Genomic DNA, 26904 nt, shown 5'->3' on the forward strand with positions numbered 1-26904 from the left:
TTTAAAGAGAAATACTTACTTGAAACATGGCGATATGCAGCTGAACGCGCTGCAGGCTTGTCTTACAGGAGGAGATGCTAGTCTCCAGCCTGCGCACCAAGTCATGCTTCTTCCAGGCAGTGTCGTAGGAGCTCGCCAGCACAGTCGCCCTGTTCATGACCAGCTGAGAGAACTTCCCAATCTGGATGTTGTGCTCCACCGCTTTCTTACACAGATCATCAACAGAGACTTTGCTTTCAGCCCCAAAATCCTTTGCCTCCACTTGAGCAATGATGTCTACCCCTAGAGCACTGATGAAGCTGCACAGCGTGAGGCCTAGGGCTTGGTTCGGGAGTCCAATCAGTAGCTGCCGCACAAAGTCAGCTGTGAAGGCCTTTATCGGTTTGGCCATCTGGTCTTCACTGAAACAAGAGTTTCTAAAAAGGGTTTTCACATTGACGATCTGTACAGGCCCATTTACAGTATTCTGATCTTCAAGGGAACTTGATCCTGAAAAAGGAAATTTTTCTTAAAGTATTTCATGCAAAACTAATAAGGTAATACTGCTGCTTAGTTAAAAACTTGAAGATTTTAATTTACAATTAAAGTAAGCCTACCCTATTCTGTCCCCCTCCAAAGTACTACACAAGTAAATTCAATTTGTTTAAGTGTGAAATATTACCTGACAAAGTTTTAGAAAAGGTACCGCAGAGCCGAAAGAACTCCTTAATTGTCTGTAGTCGTTTTAGAAAGAAAATCTCTTCCAGCACCTGTCGGTGATTATCATCATCAAAAAAATTGACTTGGGTGCTCCTGGCTTCCCTTATGATGTCGATCTTTCGCCAAGCTATAGGAATTTCCATCTTATTTAGCTATGTAAACGAAAGAAAAGAAAGTTCATTTCTCCACTCTTCACACACTGAACAACTACTTTACTACACTTGCATTATTCATAAAACCAGGTTAGTATTTACCTTTTCAACTAATAAGCCAAAAGCAGTCTCGACCTGGGCAAACATGCCATCAAATGCTACCAAAAGCATCTGGCCAGCTGACATTTTTGGTGTTTCATCAACTGAACCATTCCTTGGTTGGATTAATTCACCATATTGAGCATGAAGTATTCTAGAGGAAAAGAAAAGGGAGTTAAGACCCTTGCCACAGAGTAATAAATTGGGGAGAAAACGTAAGATCAACATGTCTTACAGCTAGTAATGCGGAGTCTAGGGGAAAAGTCTTTGTATGAAGGAAGGAGTGTCATTAGCCATTACTCATGTGATTAAATTTTATGCAAACTTGAAATTATGACATTTTTAAAAGAACCATATAAAATATTAGTCTCATTTTATATACACAATGTAAAATAATATAAACACCAAATATCAAAAAAAAAAATAGTCAAGAATCACACAACTCTAAGGCTGGAGGACCTAGCAGAAGCTGTCAACTATGTTCACACTGCTGTCACATGGCAGAGTCAGCTCTAGATGGTATAAGAGGAAATACCTACCATTTTTGGCATGCTGAGTTTGAATAATGCATAGTTTGAAGGCAGGTCTTCAAAAATTTGCCTCTCACATTATCATTAAATTAAGACTTGTATAAGCCAATCAATCAATCAATCAATCAATCAACAAACAAATAAATATTAAGGCTTTGTATAGTGTCTATGTATCCAAGCACTATTCTAAACATTTCATATAAAAAAGCAAAAATACAATTCCCAGTACCTACGATTACTATCAGTAAAACTAATGTTAACTAGATTTTCAACTTTATTACACGCACATACAGAGATAGCTATAAAACTATTAAGAGTTGTTACACGAGAATTTAAAATTTAGGCTACCAGAGAAATGTCTAATGGAAAAGAGCTGTATGATGGTATAAAATTTTCCTTGAGATTATCAAAAGTTTCTCTAACACAAGATACACACAGGCTGTAACAGAATCAAACATGTCTGTCTGTCACCCAATGCATACACTCTCAAATGGAAGTAAACATTGCTCCATTTGAGAGTAAAGGGAATCTAGATTAGATATTAAGGAAAAATAAGGGCTGAAATTTTGTGGGAAAGAAAAGTGTATAAATTTAGCATCTAACTTTTAAAATAATAGTAGAAATTTCATAATAAATCTCTTGAGAAGATAATCTAAATCACTATCTAGCTCACATTTATGCTTATGCTATACTAATTACACTCATTTAATTTTATGGTAAAACAACTAAAAGAAACATGAGAAAATAGGAAAATTCTGAATGCAGGATAAAAGAAAACATTAAGGAGTTTTCACCTTTTTTGGTGAAATAAGGGCATCATAAATTAAGAAAAATAAGTTTACATTTTGGATATATATTTCCTGCAGTTTAAGAATGAAAAGGTATTTGCTTCAAAGTAACTGGAGCAGTACAATTTAAACAAGATTAATCAGGTGCCAAAAAAAAAAAGATTAACCAGGTGCAGGTAATTACTGAAGGTGGTAAAATGAGGGTTCATGATACTATTCTCTTTACTTTAAAAAAAATTTACGTATTTATTTGGCTGTCCCGGGTCTTAGTTACAGCATTCAGAATCCTTAGTTGCAGCATGTGGAATCTAGCTCCCTGACCACGGATGGAACCCCAGGCCCCCTGCGTTGGGAGCTCAGAGTCTTAACCACAGGACCACCAGGGAAGTCCTCTCTCTACTTTCTTTTATCTTGGAATTTTCCCGTGGGAGGAAGCATGGTAAGTCAATTCATTTCTACTCTATCAATTATACTTTCTGAAGGAAACTGGACATCAGAATGCCAAAGAAACACGAGTTGGGTCACCAGGGACAAAGGGCTTAGGGCTTAGCTTCGGGTGCAGTGCATGGCTGGAGAAACTGCCCAACCTCTACAGGTTCCAAAATCAAATTGTTTTCCTAGATTTAAGAGCTGAGAATACAATGTTCAATACCTAAAACAAACGTATAAAACTTAAGCTAACTCAAAAGTGTTCACCTGAAGTGGGGTGTATACTCCACTGGCTCAAATGCTTCCATGGAGTTCCAAGGGCTGGCTTAAAAAATAAACCACACTGCACTTTGTGTATGTGCACATGTATGAGGAAACTACAGCCCTAAAAGAACACATATACGTATGTGATAAAACTACACACACACACACACACACACACACGGGTGCATGTGTAACTGGTGAAATCTGAATAAGCTCTGTGGACTGTGCCAATGTCAATTTCATGATGTTGCAACTGTACCATAGGTATGCAAAATGCTACACTGAAGGAGGGATGAACAGTACACAAGACCTCCCTGCACACTTTTTAAAAAAAAAAAACAAAACACAACTTCCTATGAATCTGTAATTATTTCCAAATAAAAGGGTTTTTTGTTTTGTTTTGTTTTGTTTTTGTTTGTTTGTTTTGGCCATGCTGTGAGGCTTGCAGGATTTTATAGTTCCTGACCAGGGACTGAACCCACTCCCTCAGCAAGGAAAGCACCAGTCCTAACAAGTGGATCACCAGGAAATTCCCTCAAATGAAAGTTTTTTAAAAAATATATTACTTATAAATGCTTATAAACATATCTGCTCTAAAAAGTAAAAGTAAGCTTACAGTAAAATAAGAGCTCAGAAAACTTTTATCTGGCTTCCCATCTCTTTCACAAGAAAACAGAGCATAGCGTAGTATTCACTTGCCTGGCAACATCGATGTAATGCGCATGCGTTTCTTCCTCAAGTCCCATAGCTGCATTTCTCAAATAGGCTTGAAGAGATTCAACTAGAGTCTGCAGTGGAATGCCATCAGTGGTCTGCTCAATAAGACTGTCCAGTTCATGAAGCATACTTTCTAACGTGTATTCTCCTTTCATTAAACATCTCAGTGCTTCTGGAAATATGATTTGCCGGAAATTTGAGTTTAATTCCTATAAATATGTGAGAAACAGATTTTAATGCTTTCTGAGTTTAGATAAAGCAACATTAAAAGGGAGGAAGTCAAACTGCTTTTCGGAACCAGAGATGAGGAATACAATGTTCGATATCTAAAACAAACTTATAAAACTTAAGCTAATTTAGAAGTGCTCACCTGAAGTGAGGTGTATACACCATTAGCTAAGTGAACGGCCTCAGATGCTTCCATAGGGTTAGGAATGTCTAAGTCCTGCGGCACTAGGTGACACTGCTTCAGTAACTGAACGAGGCATGTGACATTTCCGCTCATACTGCAGAGTTCCTCCAAGAACCAGGCTCCATCCCGAGAAGTCAGATCAACCAGCTGCTCTCCAGCACTCGAAGCTGCACCTTCCATCATTAGGTTACGCCTGAATGACATAAATATTTGTAGGGCGAAACTGACTTAGCTAAACACACATAAATGGGATACCTCAAACTCTGAAAGGAAATAAAGCAGTCTTACACTGGGTAAGACTAATGATAGTAAAAGGATAGCTTAATTTTGGGATCAAACAAAAGACACGTTTGCTCATGTTACATCTCAATAAGCAACAATGTTCACAAGACAATGAAATGGTCTCAATACGTGGTCAGGTAACTCACCTTGTGAGGGTACAAAGGGCAGAAATAATAACACTTGCTAGACTCAAAGATCCTTCCTCTCCATTCTCATGAAGGAAAACTTTGATACAACGTTCAATTTCTTTCAACTGATCTTCACAAACAGGTACAGTGACAGCTTCCTGTTTCAAACGTTCCACCTGTCTAATAAGCCGGCTATTTATGTCTGCTGCGTACCGCTGCAGGGTCATCTCAGTGGCAGTGATGAACTGACACACTGTTGGGGGTGGCTGGGGTGCATACTGCATTTCATATCTATAAAAACAGAAAGAGGTGCTTGTAAAGAAAGTTCACGCCTTACAGAATACTAAAAAAGACAATACGGATTATTGCACTTGATCCTCAAACCCTGAAGAGTAGAAATCATTATTTCCATTTTACAGAAAAGGTCTCAAGAGTGAAAGTAACTTCCTAAGATGAGCTGTTAGCAAGTGATATTCAAATCAACATTTGAATTCAGCTCTCTTTACCCTGATCCCACCACTCTTACACTGGGATACATTTAATTAATTAGGAAAAACACAGTCAGGATTTCCCTGGTGGTGCAGTGGTTAAGAATCTACTTGCCAATGCAGGGGACACGGGTTCGAGCCCTGGGCCGGGAAGATCCCACATGCTGAGGGGCGACTAAGCCCGTGCACCACAACTACCGAGCCTGTGCGCTAGAGCCCACAAGCCACAATTAATGAGCCTGAGCTGCCAACTACTGAAGCCTGTGTGCCTAGAGCCTGTGCTCTGCAACAAGAGAAGCCACTGCAATGAAGAGCAGCCCCCGCTCACAACTAGAGAAAGCCCACAGGCAGCAACAAAGACCCAACAGCCAAAAAAACAACCCCCCCCCCCCAAAAAAAAACCACACTGTCAAACCCTCTTAAAACCAAGAGAAAAGTGACTCCATTTAAATTCTATCAACCATTTCTTTCAGAAAAATAAAATACTATGCAATTGAAAATATGAACACAACTTTGCCTCCAGTCCTAACAAGAAGTAAAGAAAGAGGGATCTACTTACTTCCTGTAGAGCTCCTGACACCGCTCTACTGTGGTGTTACTGATGAGCTCTTCCATCCAGGTCTTCCACTGCTCAATTCGATGTTTCTGAAATATAGCCTTCGGGTACTGCAGTGCCACAGTCGCATAGTGATGCAGCTGCTCCAGACAGCCGCGCAACACTGAGCGCCTCTGCTGCAGGAGGGTGCCTACTTCCCCCTCCAGCTGCTCACACTGGCTAATCAAGTGGGCCTGGCCAGCGTTCTGCAGAAAGGCTGTTGCTGGCACGTAGCTTGGAGGACCTTTTGGTAAAAGATAATGATTAATCACGGTGAAACCACCTCAAATCAGCAGTCATTGAAAGGGAGTACAAACCAGAGCTCCACACATAAACACACAACAGAACTCACATGCTCACATGCATATCCAAAATAAGTCAACCCATACCAAGGTCCATTTGTGTGCTTATCTCCTGAAGCAAACTTGCCAGCTGTGTTGCTTCTAAATTACTGAATGCAGCCTGATAATGTGTTATCCACTGTTCAAATTCATTCAGCTTCACCTGGATGGCTTCCTGAACAGCTCTTTGCTGAGTCTGTAGTTGAGTGTGTTCAGAATACCTAATGAAAGGAACAACTTTTAATTGATGGCTGTTCTTTCTTCTGTGTACTTTCATCCCCCTGTAAGTACATTCTGCTCATACTTGGACTGTCTGGTAAGCTCCTTTTCAATCTTGAGGGCACGGCTCAAATGTCCTTTCCTTCTCCGGTTTTTCCTGAACCTATAGTTCCCTAACTATACTCACATTTTAAACAAAATTCTACCACCTTTGCCAGGGTTTGAGTTATCTGAAGTGTGCAAGACTGAGGTTTACTAGGTCTCAGTAACCTCCGTGTCTCCCGCAGCGTCTGGCACTTGCACATTTAACTGCCCTTCACTGAGCTTGGGCACCCGTGAGGTTCATTCACTTAGATCACTTTAGCTTAATACTCAAAAAAACTCAGCCAAGTAGACAAAATCCATTGTGCAAATGAATAAGGATTTAGATACAAACTGTAGAGAAAACACCAAACCCCAGGTTTTCTGAATCAAAGTTCAGTGTTCTAACCACTATGTCCACCATCTCCCACAGTTACTCAAACATTTAAATTAAATATAATAAAGCGAATTCTGCTTTATTAACACTTTGAAACTGCAGTTCTTGGGAGAACTTTGATTATTTATGTGAGTTGCTGCAATAATTCTAATTCAAGGTGACAATGTACACAATCACGAAAATTCGCCTTAATGACACATATTTAGAAATAAAAGTTCGACGCTTGTTTTAAACCTGTGCTGCAGAGTATGAGAAGGATGGTCTGCTCCTTCAGCTCCTTCTAGAAACTCTATTTCTTCCAGCAGTTTGCCCTGCAGCTTTTCCACATCTGTTAGTTGCTCTTGCAAACTGAGGTATTCATCTAAGCTGCTGTCCAGCTTCGGAAGTACAACCAGCATCTCATCCCTATTCTTAAACCAGTTCACCTGTAAAAAGACATTATTAGGAAGATTCTTATAGGGCCAACTGTGAGCTATGATGATGTCTGTCCGAAGGACCATGTTAGAAGGACACGCTGCACATGTTATTCTACTTAAATCTCAACAAAGCCAGGGTGTGTGTTTGCGTGATGGCACCACCTGCATTTTTCACAAAGATAACTAATACGGTCAATTCACATGGCCATAAATGAAGACTCAATTCCACAATAACATGCAGTTACCACCATGCCGCACAAAACAAGATTAGCATCACTGGCTACCATGATATTAAAACCAAGAAGGAGGGAGGCTATCCAATTAAAGAACACTTAAAATAGTCACTGGTAAACACATTTCAGTGTATTTAAAAAAGGTATAATCTTTTCAAATCATTAACTCACCTCCCCATGTGTGACTGTGACTGTGTATCTTGGCACAGGAGTATTTCTTAGTAAAAGATCACAGCAAACTGCCCTACTTCGTTGCCACTTCAATATTACACACTACTATCTTGCAAAAACAATTTCAGAACAATAGCTTCACTCAACTTTCTTATGGACATGTTAACTTTTCTCTTTTGGCCCTGCCCCACAGCTTGTGGGATTTTAAGTTCCTTGACCAGGGCTGGAACCCGGGCCCCGGCAGTGAAAGCACCAAGTCCTAACCACTGGACCTCCAGGGAATTCCCTGGATATGTTAACTATTAACAAAAAGATGATGATGACTTACTATCATTGGCCTCACCTTAATTTCAGCTACTCTCGAAGAGAAAAGGCTGCGCGTGATCTCTCGTTCCATCTCTCTCTTGCTCTGCTTGCTCTCGGCCTGCTGGCCCCCTCCACCATAGACAGCACCAGCAAACCCGGCCTCGCCCCCAGCTGTCCAGTCCACCAGGGGGTCATACACAAAGGCCTCTAGCAGCGTCAGCAGAGTCTCTCTGCCACGCCGCATAATGTGTAGGACCTGTTTTCAGAAGACTTTTAATTAAGTTTTGCCACAAGTTTCCTCATTAAAATGTAGTTTTTCATTCCAAAGGACTTGTTAAAAGTACACTAAGAGGTATAAGAGAAAACCACATACCTGCTCACATGAAAGCCTAAAAACACCTTCTACTCCAGTTACACCCAGTGCTGTTTCAATGTTCTGTGTCATTCGAAAAGGTACTTTCTCAGGAACTCTAAGGCTTTTACCTTGAAAAGACAAATCATTATATTTTTGTCCTTTCACCAAAATATGTTCGACCCTCATATAAAAAGTCCACTTTAATTTTACCTTTTTCAAAGCAAACATTGTAATCTATATGAACAACCTCTCCAGTCGTCATATCTATGAGAACATTATCCAGATGTCTATCTCCAAGGCCAATTATGTATCCGACCATAGACATGACTGCGGTAGATCTGGCATAAGACTAAAGAAGAGGGGGTGGGGGAGCAAGGTAAGCATTATTAGCAAATTTCCTTCCAACATGGACTTGATTCTCTACAGTTTACACAGCTCCACCACCCTATCCCCTTATTTCTAAATAAATGGCTAGCACTCCTCGGGGATGCTGCATGTGGTCACACAGTCCCTGCACTGAGCATACAACACTGAGGTCCTTGTTGGTCCCACTTCATCATCAGAATGCAGGATTTAAAAAACAAAACAACTATTCTGCAGCCTCTCTAGTTTTTCCCTTTGTAAAGTTTTTATCCTCCTTTTCATTGCATACATAATCCCCTCCATTCTTCCTTCATACAGTCACAGCCATGCCTTATAAAAATAAATGTAATATAAGATTCAAATGCAGGTCTCAAACTACCAAGTCTGGAGCGAGACAGGAGGAGGGTGAACAAAACAGGAAGCTGGCAAAGAAACAATGGTATTGATGACAGTCCGAAACAAAACACATACCTGTGTGACTCTCCACCATTCATCAGGGGTGGTGCAAGATGACCAAAGCTCTTTAGCAAGGAGATTTGGGGGCGTGGCCTCCATTAACTCTTCTAACACTGCCTTCATTACATGAAGAGGCCAATCCCGTCGAGACACATCCAGACTAAGTCCAACTGCTTTCAAAGCAGGACCAATTTTACTATAATAAAGTTCACTAGGACGGGGTACAATTCCAGGATTCTGAGGAGTTTGGTAGGAATCTTGGGCCTTTAAAAACAATTTTTTTAAAAAAAGATCAACTTTGTTTAAATGATAAAGATTACCTTGAAGTATTTTAAAAACTGGTTTTTCAGCAGCATTCTCCACCTAGCTAACTAAATCTCATGCATCAAATAGCTAATTCTGGACTATGCCTCTTTCTTACAATCTACATGTCTTTCTCTTTCTTAATTATTACTACTTTATTGAACATTTGGTCTACTGTTATATTTTCTTGAGGTTCAATTCGAGCTCAACATCCAAGTTAGATTCTTCTTCATAACATATAATTCTGTTTAAAATCTATCATTCATTTATGCACGTTTCCTTCTTCACCAGTATGACTTCACCACCAAAATAAAATGGATATACAGAAACATTTTATAGATAAAAATGTAGACAGCCCTTCCCTATTCCATCTCCAATGCACCCCTCAGTAATTGCTCTGTAGTCTGCTATGCCTACCTAAAAAAAAAACAAAACTCGGACTCCTTTCAAACTCTTGCTCCTTCCAGTACCTACCTTACTTAGAATCATTTTATTTGTCTAGATGTTGGAACTTGAAGTTGTGCCTGTTTAAAAATTTATCTGTGTATCTGTAGTACTTACTACTATTCCTATCATATACGAAGCACTAAGATAATCAGCTAATTAGCTAAAATGAATTCTAAAACACTGTTCTAAATCAAAGTATAAATTTCACAGGTACAAAATAGGATGCCAGTGATTAACTCCAAATTTAAGGTTGTGTCTATTCCTTCTTTAACTCTTATAAACTTGGAAAAATACTGAAGTGCAGTAAGTCTAGAAGTAGTTCACATACAACAGAGAACAGACTAATACATATACTTGCTTATCAACATTCAAATAGAAGTACATATTTTAATCAACCTTTTGTGCTTGTAAGGCAGCTTCCCGTTGTTGCCATCGTTTGTAAAGACCAAATAAGGGCGTGGCTCCATCCACCCACTGGATTAGGCCTGATCGAGTTCCTAGTGGTGTTACAGAATAATGTCTAGCATGGAAACGGGGTGTTTCCTGGCGATTGATTGTAGCAAACATAGTATTTACAATAGACAGAAATTGCATTATTCTCTCATCCAGATGTAAATCCTCCAAGCCTATGGAAACAAAATTAAAGCAGCTAGAGTAGGTGACCAAATGCGGTGAAGTGCAATGGGATGGGACTGGAAATGCAGCACTTATTTGTGTACCTCTCAATTAGCAATGGCAGTCAAGAACTGACAGCCAAACAGGCACAATGAGAGCACTGGAGAACATTCTATCCACTCACAAGGTATTAGTGACTCACATTACAAGCTACACCCCAGTTGCCCTGCTTGTATAAGTTCATAAGCAAGAAGAAAGGAAGCAATGGAAAGTCGTACTACACAGCTTCCAACCTCTTCCATCAAAATACAGGATACTCCAGGCTATTCACAACATACAGAAATTCACCAAACACAATCCTCCTACCTCAACCCCCCCCCACACACACACATTAATAATCAGACAAATGGTCTTCCTTTAAATCCCACCTTTGAAAAGATAAGGATAGCTCTTCCCATCTGACCCTAGAAAGAGAAGTTTCTTTGGCTTGGTTTTGGTAGGTAAGATTGTGATGGTTCCGCCCACACTGTGGATTGTGACAGTGTCTCTGGCTGAGACTTCTCCAGGAAGAGCAATTTCAGTGTTAGTCATGGCAGCCAGCCACGGGCTGATTTCTTCAAGACGCAAGATGTAACTTGCACGTTTCTGTGCTCTCTGTTGCAAACTCAGCATTATCTATATTTAAGATAGAAGTATAGGTTATCATTACAACACTTATTTTCCTCTATATTCAATTTGGCTTAAAGATGAATTTAAAATACAAACACCTGTTGTCTAGTTCTACAATTTAATTTAATGTTACATATTTGGGCCATCCTGGGAGCGGAAACACTGGTATACTGATATGCTCTATGTGATTTCTACTTTGTTCAGACCTCTCCCACCTCCTCTGTACAAATAAGCACTGAAATCACAGCAGGTAGAAAGAAATGACTTCTGTGATTACAAAATTCAAGGCCTGTAGCAGACTGATTCTCCACTGTTAACACAAACAAATCATTTCAGTCCTTGCAACAGAGCAAAACATATAGCCAGCTATTGGCTGTCAAGCAGACACCCCCTTAAGAAAGCCATCTGAAAATCTAACAATTTAGAGCTCTGACTACTACAAGTATGAGAAAAACACACTACATCTTCTAATAGCTCACAGGGAGTGGATCCTGTATAGCTATAACCCTATTTGTAGCTAATTCAATAATCTATACCTGAATTAATGAATCCTGGGCTCTGCTTTCATGTGAAAAATTTTAAATTAATCCTTAGCGACATTTATTCATAAAAGGAAAAAGACAACTGGAAACACCTCAAGTATCCATTGGGCAGGACAAAGGATAAACTGTGGTATTGTCCCATGGTCCGTCACTGTTCAGCTGTATACCAAATACGGATGCATCATTAAAACAACAAAAACCTAACACTAACCCATCAATTATGGAAGTGGTAAACACATACATCCACAAACAATACAAGCTCGCTTATATGAAGTTCAAAAACAGGAAACACTAAACAATATACCAGTTAGAAATATACTGATAGGACTATTTTCCTTTAAGTAAGTAATGATTAATTCAAAATTCAGAGCAGTGTTGTGAAGAGGATGATCTAATTACGGAGGGACAGGGGACTTCTAAAATTTTTCTCTATGACATTTCACACACACAAACATGGGTTTTTTTTAAAGTATTCCCCCTGGGAGGGGGATAAGTGAGGGTAGGATTGGGATTAGCAGATGCAAACTAGTATATATAGCATGAATAAACAACAAGGCCCTACTGTACAGCAAAGGGAACTATATTCAATATTCTGTGATAAACCATGATGGAAAAGAATATGAAAAAGAATGTAAATACATATGAGTCATCTCTGCTGTACAGCAGAAATTAACACAACATTGTAAGTCAACTATACTTCAATCAAAAAAAAATGTATTCTCCCTGTCTCCTCCTCTAGGTTTCTTGGTTGATTTGCTGAGAAGAATACAAAGAAGCAAGAAACTACTGCTGGAACACGAGGAAACAAGTTTTGGCTAGGTCATACATAATAAACTTCATCCTTCATGTCAGTGCTCTTGTCTTGTGATTCTGAGGCATTTCCTCTGAATTTAGCATTTCCTCTAGCTGGCATTTACTAGTCAAAGTCAGGTGTACTTTTTGTCTCTATGCTGTATCTTTTAATAGTTTTTTCATTTCTAAAGTTAAGTAAGGAAATCAGTTAAGAGCAACATAGGAAAGGGAGAGAGAAAGAAGGGATAAGAAAAAGGTACAAGGTAATAAACAGGCTCCCTCAACTAGTGGTGCTATTGCTAAAACAGATGAAAACCAAAGAAAATACAGAATTAAGGGGACCAAAACATAAAAGATAAGGGTTCTCAAATATTTAAATATACTAATTATCTCTCAAACAGCCTATGCAGAATTGCCGTCAAAAAAATTACTTAAACACTGAATACCCCTCCACCAAGAAAAACTACACAGGTACAAGATTACATTTCTTAATCTTTTATGAGAAGAATATAGCAGGCAGTCAATATTTAGCTCAAGGCCAGCACCCCTTCCTTGTCTAATTTCTAACAGTATATTCTTTGCTGGCATGAACCCTCAGTAGAAGGAAGTTTGCCACCTAGGCCTACTCACCCTCAAATTCTCAAAAATGAAGAAAACACCTTTCTCTCTGTTCTTTTCAAGCAACTGATCACTGACTGCCTTCCATGGGTTTAGAAAGTCTTCTCTTGTGTTCTAAGTAAAGAGTCCCCTTACTTAAATTTTTTATCTCAGGGAATTTCCCATTTCAGTAGCATTCTTGAGATTTTTCTGTACCTCTTTAAATGGAATCCAGCTGCTTCCAGGCTTTGCAGGGTTTGATGGTGTCTTCAGTTTTTCTAGGGCATTTTCAATTGCATCACCATAGTTATCCTGAAACCACTTCTCATGGGGCGTTTCTGCAGGGGCTGCCGTGATGCTCCTCACGTGCTCCAAAGCAAACACAATGGGCTTCATCAAAGCTGTGTGCTTCTCCCGCATGATTGCAATTTTCTCTTCTCTGACCAGAAAGACATAAAGAGTTCAATACAAACAAGGAACAATCTAAATTGTCACATGTAAGCAAACAGTATCAAAGAATAGTCCTATAAAGTGTTAGCAAAGTAACTGACTAAAACAGCATTATAAAAAATCCAGCATATAAAAGAGGTAGCTTTTCTTTTCAACAAATGGTGCTGGGAAAGCTGGATATCTGCTTACAAAAGAAGCTGGACTCTTACCTTATACTATATACCAAAAAAAAAAAAAAAAAGTCAAAATGGATCAAAGACCTTAACATAAAAGTAAGACTTTATTTAAAACTCTTAGAAGAAAACAAAAGAAAAAATAAATTGGGCTACATCAAAACTAAAAAAAAAACTATGTGCATCAAAAGACATTTTTTCACTCAAGAGAGTGAAAAAGGCAACGCACAAAATGGGAAAAAATGTTTGCAAATCATGTATCTCATAAGAGATTAATATGAATATTTAGAGAGCTCCTAAAACTCAGCAACAACAATAAAATAACCCAATTCAAAAATTAGCAAACGATTCAAATAGACACTTCTCCAAAGGAGATATACAAATGGCACCTGAAAAGATGCTCAACATTATCAGTCATTAGGGAAATGCAAATCAAAGCCACAAGATTCCATTTCACACACTTTAGGACGTTACTATCAAAAAGACAGAAAATAACAAATGTTGGTCAGGATGTGGAGGCACTGGAACCCTGGTGCACAGTTTACCAGTTCCTCTGCAAGTTAAACATAGAATTACCATATGACCGAGCAAATCCATTGGCTCACACACAAAATAATTAAAAGCAGGGACTCAAACAGATAACTGTAAACCAATGCTGACAGAAGCACTGTTTACAATAGCCAAAGGATAGGAGCAACTCCAGTGTCCACTGACTAATGAGTACGTAAATAAAATGCATATCCACACAATGGAATGTTATTCAGCAATAAAAAGAAAGGAAATTCTCAGACATGCTATAATATGGAATGAACCTTCAAAAGGTTCCTTCCTTTTATCCATATATATAAGTGAAATAAACCAGACACAAAAGGACAAATACTGTATGATTCCAATCACATGAGGTACTCAGAATAGTCAAATTCATAAAGACAGAAAGCAGACCAGTCGTAAGCAGGGGCTGGGGTGAGGGGAGAATGGGGAAGCACTATTAAATGGGTTCGGAGCTGCTATTTGGGATGATGGATCAGTTTTGGAATTGGACACAACACTGTGAATGCACTTACTGCAACTGAATTGTACACTTAAAATCAATTAAAATGGCAAACTTTATATGTATTTTACATATACATTTTTTGGAGTATAAGCATATGAATACATACTTGCGTAAAGTATTGTTGTTCTGGACTCTTTTCACCTCATCTTCCAGCTGCTGAATTCGTCTCAGGACATACATGTGTTGCTGTAACAGAACTCCCAACCAGAGCTCATCCCAGAGAACAGTGACCCTGCGCAGCTCAGCCACGAGCATCTGAACCTGCACACACGGCACATCCAAACATGCTCATCTACAAGTCTACACATAGCTCAGTTCTGCAAACACTGGAAATTACAAGTGAAATGTGTGAACCTTTTGTTCATTATCCAATTAGAGAACCTTGATCAGTGATTCTGTTTATCAGTACAGATTTATAAAAGCAATTTTGATTATTTTAAAAGCTTTGCTCCTTAAATAATATTTCCATAAAAGTTTCATGGATTTTGTTTTTAGGTGGTTTTTTCTTTCTTTTTTTTTGGGGGGGGGGAGGTTACCATAAAAATTTATTTGCAAACATATGCATTGGTTTCTCTGTACCTGTAACACCATCGTTGGGTTTGCAGAGGACAGTTTATCTACGATTTTGCTGTAGCAATCCTGCATCATGGCTTGGTCTTCATTCAATGCACTCTTAGGTTCATCCTTATTGCTATCTTGAGAAGCAGGAGGACTTCCTCCCTCACATTCAGAAACCAGCAATTCTTCTCCTTGAATGTTGCCAAGTAAAGTTGGAATTGCAGAGGAAAATTTATTTCCTATAGTGAAATGGGAGAATACATTTTGGATGTTTCTCCCATGAGCATATGTTCAATAATGTATTTGATTCCAGGGCACTCATTTAACTAATTTTGCCTTCTGTGCAATAAGGTGACCAAAGATCATGGATGTTTTGCCTTTTTACAATTTGAGCTTCTACATCTATTAATATTATAAGCTAATAAAAAAGATAAATGGGGAAAAGATCATAAATGAGTCTCAACAAATAAAGTGTTCTTCCAGCCAGAGTCCAGAATTTGGTTTTAAACCTGATCTGCCAGTTAGCTCAGTGAACCTGAGAGTGACTCGATTTCTCCAAGCCTCTGTGGGTTATTGTAAGACTGAAGATATCATGTAAAGCACACATCCTACAGCCAGGCATGGCAGTTATTCGCTCAATAAATGGTAATATTATTATTGAAAAAATTATAAAATTATTTTTGATAAAATTATTGATAAAGTTATAAACTCTATCAGCTCTGGAACATAAAGCTCAAAAAATTTTACCTAACAAACTTAGCAAACTAATTTATGCTTAAAGTAGCGGTGTTTTAAAGTTCCTTACCTGAAGCCTGTGATTCACTACTAAGTGATATGGTGCCCACTATTGCAGGATACAATATGAGATGTGGGGAATCTTGAGCCACACGGCAGAGAAGGTTACAAATACTTTGGCGCACATACACTTCCGGGTGGTTTAAGCGTGAGAAAAGTTGTGGAATAATTCCTTCAGGATAAGAAGAGAGAAAAATACTTTAAAGTTATTAAAGACAGTCAACATGGTAGAGGTGAAAGGATAAAACTTGATACCTGTCAGCATTAGTTCTAACAGCCTGAAATTCTCCCTGTGATAACAAAGAACCACACACAATAGCTCTTGATTTGCAAGTTTAGTTAGGGTCAAAATCCTGAGCAGTTCAAAAATGTTACAGAGAAACATATTTCCTACTAATGCCTGTAAAAGAAGGCAGACATACACAACTGTTTCAAAGGTATATGAAATTTTTTGAAACTTATCTTACCACTCTCTCCAAAATTCCTTTTGTACATAAAAAGCTTTTGGCTCTCATCCCTCCATTGCTCTGAAAGGTGGGAGGGAAGTGGTATAACAAGCAGTCCAGAGTGTTCTATGAACTAATACAGCTATTTCATAACACATTCAAATAGTAAACATAGAGGAATTTTTTTTTTGGGCCGTGCCTCGAGGCACGTGGCATCTTATTTCATCAACCAGGGATTGAACCCGCGTCCCCTGCAGTGGAAATCTTAACCACTGGACCACTAGGGAAGTCCAAGGAACTATTATTTTTCAACTGTTTTATTATATTCTACCCAGAAATAATTTTTCCTGAAACACTTTATTCAGACCATCACCTCTCCATGGTGCAGTAGGTGTTGTTTCCAAGCCATGTTCCAGATACTGCCTCAGCTCGCCAGCGTGCTTCACAAGCAACCTGAGTAACCGCAAGGTGGCCATCACAATCACGTCGTCCGTGCTCTGCTCTGCTCTGTGACTCAAATGTAGCCGAGGGTCATCTTCATCTAAAGGAATCTAAGGATGAAAGACAAAAGGAAAAAATTAAACAATTCAGAATACTGCCTTCAACTACAAGAGTAGAAATTTCAAATAAACTTTCCTAACAGAACACTGTGCTACCTACCTGACCAGCATTCAGTTTAAGGAAAGTAAAGTATGCGCTGCAAGATAGTTTGTACAGGCTGAAGATTCTATCTACAACTTTCCTCCACACTTTAATAACGCCTTCTGTTGCACTTTCATCAAGTTCTGAAAGCCATGGGCAGCTTGATATTAACTGACGCCAGATAACATCAACCATGTCATCTTCCTCATTATCTTCACTTTCTGTTATCTGAAGAGTTATATCTTCATCCTGAAGAAAAACGAGGAAAAAATGCTATTTTGGGACATAAAAAAGGAAGAAAGGTACATGATTTACCTTATACATACAAGCATTTTCTTTTTTTTTTAATTAATTAATTAATTAATTAATTTATTTATTTATTTATTTATTTATTTTATTGGCTGTGTTGGGTCTTTTTTGCTGTGCCCAGGCTTTCTTTTTAGTTGTGGTGAGTGGGGGCTACTCTTCATTGTGGTGCACAGGCTCCTCACTGCCGTGGCTTCTCTTGTTGCGGAGCACGGGCTCTAGGCGCATGGGCTTCAGCAGCTGCAGCACATGGGCTCAACAGTTGTGGCCCACAGGCTCTAGAGCGCAGGCTCAATAGTTGCGGCGCATGGGCTTAGTTACTCCACAGCATGTGGGATCTTCCTGGAGCAGGGATCGAACCCATGTCCCCTGCACTGGCAGGCGGATTCTCAACCACGGCACCACCCAGGAAGCCCATATAAGCATTTTCTCATTTTTGAAAGATCAAAACACCCCACATTTAGTGTTATACATGCTAAATCAATGTTACTATGCTTCCCTTTATGATATATCTTCTCTTTATAATATATTCACTAATGTAGCTAATGAAGAAGGATACAAGCATTTAGCAAAGATTAAAGATTCTGACTTGGGGAACTGAAATGCTTCAGAGTTACAATATAATATTCTGCCTGCAGAGAATTACCTTACTTTCTCTACAGCACTGCACATGTACTTAACACCAGCTTCAGCGGACACTGATATATGCTGATGTCTAGAGCAAGAACTCAACAGTTTTAGCTCAGCAAAGAAAATCCAAACTTTAAAGCCTACAGCTAAACGCTTAATAGTTACAACATTCTGAAATTGATAGAACCTTGAGAGGGGAGGGAGTAAATCCTACAGACCATCTAGTCCACTGGGTTTCAGATATGGCTATGTATTTAGAATCACCTAGTAAACATAAATAAACTCTCCCATACCAAACACATACACAAATGTTCCATCCAGAATATGTGGGGTAGTGCTTAGACACTGGCATATTTTAAAAGCTTCCAAAAGAACCTAATTTCTGATCAAAAGAACAATTAAAAGAGAAATCTACTTTATATAAAATGAACTTTGCCTTTTTTATCAGAACCCTAAGGAAAAGACTTTATTTCTCAAGAAATCACATTCTTCTTAGGAAAACATTTTAACTCACTTTCATCTTATCCAAGAAATCACATTCTTCTTAGGAAAACATTTTAACTCACTTTCATCTTATCAAAGTTTCCTTTGAAACAAAACATTTCATCAAGTATATGTGATTTACAACAGTGGCCTTGATACTATTTCCCCCAAACACTGTATGACGTTTTCCTTGCCTGAATCCCTGCTGGCCGACACACAGCCTGACCGAGAATACCATATATTCTCTCTTTTTCTTCTTCGGTTACAGTATCTGGGAGCAGATTCTGAACTTCAGATTTTTCTCTAGGCAGCAGACGAACACCTTCTCCCTGACTATAAAATAAAACAAATCATCAGTATTTCAGCTACTGGAACTGTGCCCTGTCAGCAGACATTTTAAGTCTCTATTCTGCAATGCATTAAATACATTACACATTTCAACATACATACCTGGCATTGTCAACCACCTTTCTGCCCCACCTGTAAGCCCAACTAGCCAACGCTGCCCAAGATTTGGCTACTTCAGGTGCCTGTACTGAAGACAGGTGATACAACTGTCCCAAAATAAAGTCAGGTTCTCCAACTCCAATATGTACTGCCATGGTGGAGAGAAAAATGATAATGTCACATTCATAAACTTCTAATGGCATTCCCATTAGGATTTACACTTAGGATTTTACTATCTGCAAATAGTAAGTTCTATAACATTATATAGTACTAATTTGATAAAGCACACATTTGTATTATGCTTTTCTAAAAGGCTAATACGTTGAAATGAATCACTCAGCTTCCCAAGTAAGCTTAAATTATCACCCTCTAAAACACATCAATGTCTTCCATGACAATGAATTTTACAAACAGTTCAGGTGTCAGATGTGTTGTAGGAATGTCTTGTATTTTGGATTTGACTGGCCATTTCCTCACGATTAGATTCAGCTTAAACATTCTGGCAAATATGATAGATAGGTGATGAGTATACAATTTCACTCAATCAGAGATTCATGAGATAAATATCTTTATTCCCAGTTCAGAAGTTCTGATCTCCTGCTGCAGTGCCACTTGCCAACATGAAGATTTATAATGATCACAAGACATATCCCTTATGAATAAAGACCCCTATAGTACACAGAATTGCTTAGTAAGATAATGTAAGTAACTACAATTCTACGCTTCACAACAACAAAATGCACAACATGAACAAAATTCTCATGTTTCAGTGAAAAGTTTAGTGATCTTCCAATCTGTAAAACCTGGACAATGGTGCCTACCAGAAGAGGCACTCAAACACTGAATGAATGAACTATCCTATTTGTCAAGCACCTTTCTGTTACTAGCACTAGTGTCAGGATGTGAAACTTGAACCTTTCTGTAGTTTCTGTGTTCCACCAGCCAACGGGACCAGAGGCCAGTACTCTGTATCTTTGTTGTTCCTCCCGGCATGGGGTAGAATTTTAGATATCACAAGCAGGACCAAACTGCCAGCAAAAACATCTAAGTCCATAAAAGTACCGTGAACTGGGGAGTTGGGAAGTATGGCCCGGGAGGCGGAGTTCAGTGACTTCCACAGTGGCATCAGATGCCAAAGAAATGTGCTTTAGTCACTTCTGGGCAATATAATATAATAAATTTCCAAAGAGACAGTTCTTGTGGCAAATTATAGCCAGCCTAACATTGTAAACTTTAAAATAGGGGGAAATAACTTCTAAAATTAATATTTTAAAGGGAATAAAACAAATCCTACCTGTAGATTCACTCTCGATCCGAGGATACTCCTCTTCCATCGTATTAACAGACGGTAGTTCAATTAGAGTGAGTATGTTTTTAGACAAAGTAGAAAGACCTGTGAAGTTCTGCTGCTGCTGAGCTCTGTAAACCTGTTTCAGCTGCCCTGAAATTTCTTTCCATTCTGCCTGGATCCATTTGGCCAATGTCAGGATTGACTTGGCAACAGCATGTTCCGCCTTGGCAGACTTGCAGAAAGATATGGCGCAGGAGCTCAACATCTCCATGGCGTGTGTTGACTGGCCTATAGAAAAACCAAAACACCAACCCTCAGAAGCCTTGGAAGCCAACAAAAATGGCATTCTTTCAGGGTAAAGTAATATTGTAAATTCAGTGATAATCGCTCTCTGGAAACATTTCTTACTTTAATAAACTGTAACAAAATTACCTCTTTTAAAAGCACCAAGTTACAGAGCTATATCAATTACACATAAAGACGCAAATGTTCTGCAACAGCTGAAAAAAATCAACTTTCCTATTACTGCCTTGCACCATACACAGTAATATTCACACACATGATTATTATAGTCACATATTAACCATAATTCATTTTACTAACCTGCTGTATATAGCAATTTGGTTTTTTCAATGTCAAGTTCAGGCCCCCATTTTTCATCCACTTGACCTTGAGTTGATAGTTTTTTAAAATGCTGGACTAAATCCTGTGCAGTGGTGGTCTTTCCCAGCTGAACCTCACTACACTGTGCCAGCAGTCTTGTTGCAAGTGACACATTCCCCCGTTTTCTAGCAAACTTTGCTGCTGTTAGACCTAATTCCATGAGATGGCTTCTAATTGGAACTGTTTGTTCTGGAGGGAAGAAAATATTTTATTAGTCCCTGATTGGTCTAATCTCAGATTGCTCGGAAACATGGCCAAAAAATTCTTCCCCAACTATTTCCTTCCCCACCACCTCCCTAAATAAAGATAACTCATTTTTCATCTTTAAATCCCTAGCAGCTAGCATAGTGCCTGACATATAATAAACGTTTGTTAAATGTAAACAATGGAGTAGACAAAAGTAAAAATCGTTCAGTATAAGAAATTAACTTTTTAGTGTCTGTATCTTTTTATTAAAGAGCCTAGGCCAAAGGGTGGGGAATGAGGGTAAGGCTAGACCATTCCCCCATCTTGAGTAAGTACCCTCTGCCCTTCTACCATGCCACTCTCTCCTGGTTTATTCCTACCTTTCTGAAGAATCCTTCTCAGTCTCCTTCTCGTCCACTACCCATCCATTATAATTGGTGTTCCTCGGGGTCGGTCCTAGGCTCTCTACTCTTCTCACTCTGCATACTCTCCCTGGACAATATCATCTGCTCCTGTGGCTTCAATTACCATACAAATGCTGATGACTCTTGAATCTTTATCTCTAGCCCAGACCTGACATCTGAGTCCCACCTGCCTACCAGTCACCTACACTCGGGTATTTCAAAGGCACTTTAACCTGTGTCACATGGAATCCATTTTCTACCACCCTCCAAACTTTTTACCTCCTCTGTTTTCTCTTTGGTCAACATGGCTACCTACGCAGGTGCCTGGCAATCATCTTAGACTTTACTTTCAACTCTCATATCACATCTGCTTTTTTCTCTCCCTTCCGCTATTACCTTGGTTACCTTTAGCGGGGACTTCAGCCTAACTGGTCCCTCTGCCCCCAGCCTTTGCCTCTTCTAATTCATTCTCCAACCTGCAACTGAACTGATCTTACACAAAGGTAAATCTGAACATTTAACTTCCCTTTCATGCCTTCCCACTGTCCTTCCAATAAAGCCCCAACTCCTTAATTTGGCATCAATGCAAGGCACTGACTCTTGCATTCCATTCTAATCTCAATCTCATCCAGCTTCATCTTTTCCCATTCTCCCTTAGGCGAGAATTGAGATTTGAGTCATCTAAGAATCTTTTATTACTGCTGTTGGCCTTCACACATGATATTTTCTATAACTACATCAATCCGCCTTCTTTCTCATCGCTACCTTCCCTTGTCTCAGCTTACATGTTACTTCCTCCCCAAATCCTTTTCTGATTCCTAGGATTAAATCGGTGCCCTTGTGTTATTTGAAGCACCATTCATGTGCACTTCCATTCAGCACATCATATGGCCGTTCCTTGCTTGATGACAATTTTCCCTGCCAGACTCCAGAATCCCTTTGGTCCTAGGAATGCAGAACACAGGCTCGTCTTGTTCACCATTACATCCCAACTTACAGCACAGTACCTGGCACAAAGCACATATTTTGATAAACACTTGCTGAATGAAGAAAGAAAAGTGAGAAGTGAAGTTCTGTCTCCACATGTAACTGTTGGGTTACAGACCTTTTCTTCTCAACTTTAAAAAGTATTCAATATGGGAAGGATGGGAAAGGAGATGATATCTGTAGTCCTATAATATGCCATGCTCTGTGCTAGGACTTTTATATACCTTGTCTCATCTCCTATAATCCTTACAAGAATCTCATCAGTTGGGGCAATCCCCATAACTGAAAAGCAAAGTGACTCAGAAGTTTAATGACTTGCCCTAAGGTCCCTCAATATCCAAGTGTTGGGCTAATGATGCAAACCCAGGTCTATCTGGCACTGAGAGTCCAGGTGAGTCACTGTTGACAGGAATCACCCCAGTAGAAGTCCATATCCCAGCATTAGCTTACTTAAAATTTAACACTCAAATTTACTCAGTAACCCTAGCGACCACATTTTTTTTTTTTTACTAATTCTACACAATTCTGGCAACTTTTCTGTTTTAGAGCAAAAAAGGAAATTGCTAACATTCCTTTAACATGACATTTCTTTCTTAAAAATGAGATACAGAAATATTTATACAAATACTAATTCTCTATTTAAAACATTCATGGGGCATTATATCTGACAAAGAATTTGAATCCAGAACATATGTCTTATGACTTCATTAAAAATGGGCAAGAGTTGAACAGACACTTATAAAATAAGATTATAATGGTCACTGCAAATGAAAAGATGCATTAAAGATCCACTATAACAAGTACATAGATGTCGGAAGGAATGTACAACCACTTTACAAGAAACCACCAAACTATTTCAAAAGTTAAACCATACGACCCCGAAATTCCAATCCTAGGCATTTACTTAAGAGAAAGGCAAATATATATCCACCCAAAGACTTGTACATGAATTTCAAGGCAGCTTTATACACGACAGCCCAAATCTGAAAACAAGTCAAATATTCATCAAAGGACCAACAGACAAACTGCGGTATATTCACACAATGCATATTCACACGATGACTACTACGCAGCTACAGGAAGGACGGCACTACTGATACATGCAACACGGGGAACCTTAAGAAATAAAATGCTGAGCAAGAGAAGCCAGACGCAGAGCACACTGTTCCATTTATAAAATACTTCAGTAAAGACAAGTGTAATCTCTAGTGATGGGAAGCAAATCAGCAGCTGCCCAAGACAGGGAAGATGGGAGAAATGACTGGATGAAGCATAAGGAAACCTTTGGGGGTGAGATAAATGTTCTATATATTGATTGTACTGGTGGCTATGCAGGTGAAGAAATGTCAAAATTCATGAACTATACATGCAAAATGTGTAATTATATCTCAACAAAGCTATTTTAAGAAAAAAACCTAGTTACCTTTTATTTTTTCCAACAACTGACTCTGGTACATGGTATATCTTAATGCCTGCATCCATGGCCTGACATCATGCTGTTTACATGAACGCAAAGCTTCACTGAAGAGTGGAATAAGACAGTCCTGCCAGAGAAAAATCAGAACTACTTAATGTAAACAGGCTCCTTATATGACCCCACAGGTCAGCTACTTCAGATCTATTCCAGATTTATCTACCAAATTCTCCCCTTTCTTCACTGTATCTTCTAATCACAAGAGAAAAAGACATGCTAAGTAGAAAAACATTTGTTTCCACAAAAGAAAAAAAATTGTTTTTCAGGAGATTAAGCCCAATTTATCAATGTACTTATCAATAGTCACTTTCATTAAAAAAAAAAAAACAGCTTATTTACTATAAAGCAGAAGCTAAGTTACAGAAAAACATAAAACTACTGCTTCATAAACAGATTCTCAAAGATTATTTTCCTTGGAAGGGCCCATCTTTGGTTAAACTTTACCCTATTTGGAAGGAGGAGGCACAGTGTCTTCTTTTCAGTCAAATCTGAAATTTGTATCATCTGGTATATATTTACATAACCAACTACTCTTCCACAGAAAAGGAAGGAAGGGAGGGAAGGAGGGATGGAAGGAAAAAAAAATTAGGCCAAGTAGCCACCCTTGAGATTTTACATCTTAGGTTCCATCTTCCTCACATACTCCTCCAATGAAAATTCACCTGAAAATGGCATTTTAGATTTCTGGATTTACTAGCTTGTCCAAAAAATGCTACAAATGCTATTTTAAAAACTTGAAAAACAGCCTTTGTTCCACACTAATGTCTATTGATGTTCAGAAGAATACCCTGGTAAAATACACATATACACACCTCTGTTGAAAGTCTACTAGAAACTGTGTTCTCCAAAGCAGAAGAGCAATACAGCTGTAAGGTACTTAGAACTGGCAGAGACTGTGAAACGGTTAGAGTAGAAAGTCTCAGTGGCCCAACAGCTATGCGAGAGGTTTGCTTCAAGTACTTCACCACGTTTCTGAAACAAATATTTACTGGTAATTAATAAATAAGATTTTCCAACTTGTAACCACTGAAGCAATAAAGCAGTGTGATAAGATGCTACTATACTGGCATCCAAAGTTGGGGAAGAAAAAGAAACTGCCTTCTCTTAGGTAAAATGACATAAGCAAGTCTAAATAACAGCTTTTGGGGATACAAAATTTTTAATTTTACTTAGTTTCAACCTCAGTATATTAGCAAGTCGCATTCACATATCATACGACTTCTACAACTAAAATGAAGCTATCATGAGTAGCACTGCAGTGACTTGGTAACTGCCTCACCCCCACCAAACTACACACATTTACCATAATGCATATTTACCTCCTTAGGATTAAACTTACTCAGTTACAGACTGCCACTTCTGATCTTGTTCTATGTGGTTTAAAGCAGTTGCCAAACAAACAGAACTTCTCAGCAACTGAACTTCGATGGATTTCTGAAGTTCTCTTGGATCTGGACTTAACATGTTAGGAAGCAGTTTTTTCATATCTACAGAAATTCAACAGGTTCCACAAAGTTAATTCACTTTTAATGTACAAGAGTGACAAGATACCTTGACAGTATTAAAAAATAATCACTGATGAATACCTCCTTTCGTGTTTAAGTTTATATTTAAGTTCAGGCAATTTCATGTTAAGTTCAGACACTACAATTAAGCATTTCTAATAGCTATATAAAAATACTTCATATAAAATAATACCTCAGACCTCCCAAAAGGAGTTCATTTTCAAAGACTCAAAAATCAGTAAGTCAACCGACCATTTAAAGGGTCAAACTCTGAATTTAGCACATCAATATTAACACACAAAATATTCACAATACTAACTTCAGTATTACATTTTACAAAATGTTCCAGTTGTGATAAAGAACTTAATTAATGAACCACACCAAGACGTCAAGCAAGAAAAATATTTAAACACTACTTGTACTTTTTCAAAGAAAATGGCCAGATAAATCTCTAAGTATTATGGTAGCCCTTTTTAGTTTGCTTAATTTGAATTAAACTGTTTTTCATTTGCCAAATCAAATGTAAAGAGAACAGCCCTAATTTTTTGTAAAGAGAACAGCCCTATTTTTTTGTAAAGAGACCAGCCCTAATTTTTTTTTTTGCCCCAATAAATGTATAAAAAATTCCAGATTTTCCACTTGCTTTTTTTTCTGCCCCAATAAATGTATAAAAAATTCCAGATTTTCCACTAAAATATACTAAGCCAAACATTTTAAACAGCTTGTTCCTTAAAATAATTTTAAAATTATCTCAAATACCTATTTTTTCTTTTGATCCTCCAGCAAGTAGATTGATATTTTCTCCTGGTAGCAATTCTAGTTGCTCAGTACATTCAACAAATTCTCCAGATTCAAAACTGCTTAGTGATCTGTAATTAAAATACTGGTTAGCTTGTATTACACTCTATCCAGCCTGTGGAGCCATTCGAAAAAAACAGAACAAATTCTAGAAAAAGAAAGCAGTTATACAGAATTCCTTTGACGAAGTTACTTCCACATAAGCCACCATTTTATTTTTATTTTGAAGATGTGACTACCATCTTAATTAGAGTGGCAAACTGGAAAGTTACAGCCACAGACATTTAGTTTAGCATACTCAACCCTCCATGCTTCCTTCCTCTTTTTGCAGCCTGTTATCCTTGGGGCCCAACCAAAACACTAACAATAGAGCTCTGCAGGGCAACTTCAACATCTAGTTCTGCTAAGCTACCACTAAATCCCCTGCATGGCCTCATTGCTCACCTAAAGCCTAAGCCCCAGTAGGTCCCCTATCCTGTTATCTCAACCTGATATCCTAGTCCTGCTTTCTTTTATTGCTGGCCTCCGTCTGTCTCTCCCTTTTCCACTGTTTCATGGAACCTGTTTCTCTTCTTTTGAAGAATTTTTTCTTCCCTCTCCTCACCCTACCTGAAAATGGTACACCTCTGGAACTCCTTCTGGTAGTCTGTACCTTCAATGCCAGGATGAGGGCCTATCCTCCTAGCAACCCACTGCTACTTCCAGATCTTTCACTCTGTTCCCATT

General features: G+C 38.6%; 1 protein-coding gene across 7 annotated transcripts in view; it reads right to left on the minus strand.

Annotated features, from left to right (window-relative positions):
* The window catches only part of SMG1 (SMG1 nonsense mediated mRNA decay associated PI3K related kinase), a 95350-nt gene that overhangs the window by 14245 nt on the left and 54201 nt on the right, over window positions 1–26904 (minus strand). For all 7 annotated transcript variants that reach the window (XM_057695983.1, XM_057695980.1, XM_057695981.1 and 4 more), the window contains 29 exons: window positions 26140–26249; window positions 25215–25362; window positions 24688–24847; window positions 23825–23945; window positions 20765–21013; window positions 20165–20449; window positions 18874–19018; window positions 18618–18756; window positions 17023–17253; window positions 16736–16913; window positions 15927–16088; window positions 15143–15360; window positions 14670–14824; window positions 13103–13325; window positions 10715–10961; window positions 10068–10297; window positions 8937–9185; window positions 8313–8451; window positions 8121–8230; window positions 7785–8003; window positions 6856–7046; window positions 5973–6145; window positions 5548–5827; window positions 4519–4791; window positions 4049–4283; window positions 3661–3887; window positions 954–1104; window positions 662–851; window positions 20–489 (listed from right to left, as the gene is read on the minus strand). In XM_057695983.1, the coding sequence (XP_057551966.1) occupies window positions 20–489; window positions 662–851; window positions 954–1104; window positions 3661–3887; window positions 4049–4283; window positions 4519–4791; window positions 5548–5827; window positions 5973–6145; window positions 6856–7046; window positions 7785–8003; window positions 8121–8230; window positions 8313–8451; window positions 8937–9185; window positions 10068–10297; window positions 10715–10961; window positions 13103–13325; window positions 14670–14824; window positions 15143–15360; window positions 15927–16088; window positions 16736–16913; window positions 17023–17253; window positions 18618–18756; window positions 18874–19018; window positions 20165–20449; window positions 20765–21013; window positions 23825–23945; window positions 24688–24847; window positions 25215–25362; window positions 26140–26249 (5908 nt within the window). The remainder of the gene's footprint in view (window positions 1–19; window positions 490–661; window positions 852–953; window positions 1105–3660; window positions 3888–4048; window positions 4284–4518; window positions 4792–5547; window positions 5828–5972; window positions 6146–6855; window positions 7047–7784; window positions 8004–8120; window positions 8231–8312; window positions 8452–8936; window positions 9186–10067; window positions 10298–10714; window positions 10962–13102; window positions 13326–14669; window positions 14825–15142; window positions 15361–15926; window positions 16089–16735; window positions 16914–17022; window positions 17254–18617; window positions 18757–18873; window positions 19019–20164; window positions 20450–20764; window positions 21014–23824; window positions 23946–24687; window positions 24848–25214; window positions 25363–26139; window positions 26250–26904) is intronic.

The sequence above is a fragment of the Hippopotamus amphibius genome, chromosome 9 (genome assembly GCF_030028045.1).
Source record: "Hippopotamus amphibius kiboko isolate mHipAmp2 chromosome 9, mHipAmp2.hap2, whole genome shotgun sequence".
NCBI classification, from domain to species: Eukaryota; Metazoa; Chordata; class Mammalia; order Artiodactyla; family Hippopotamidae; genus Hippopotamus; species Hippopotamus amphibius.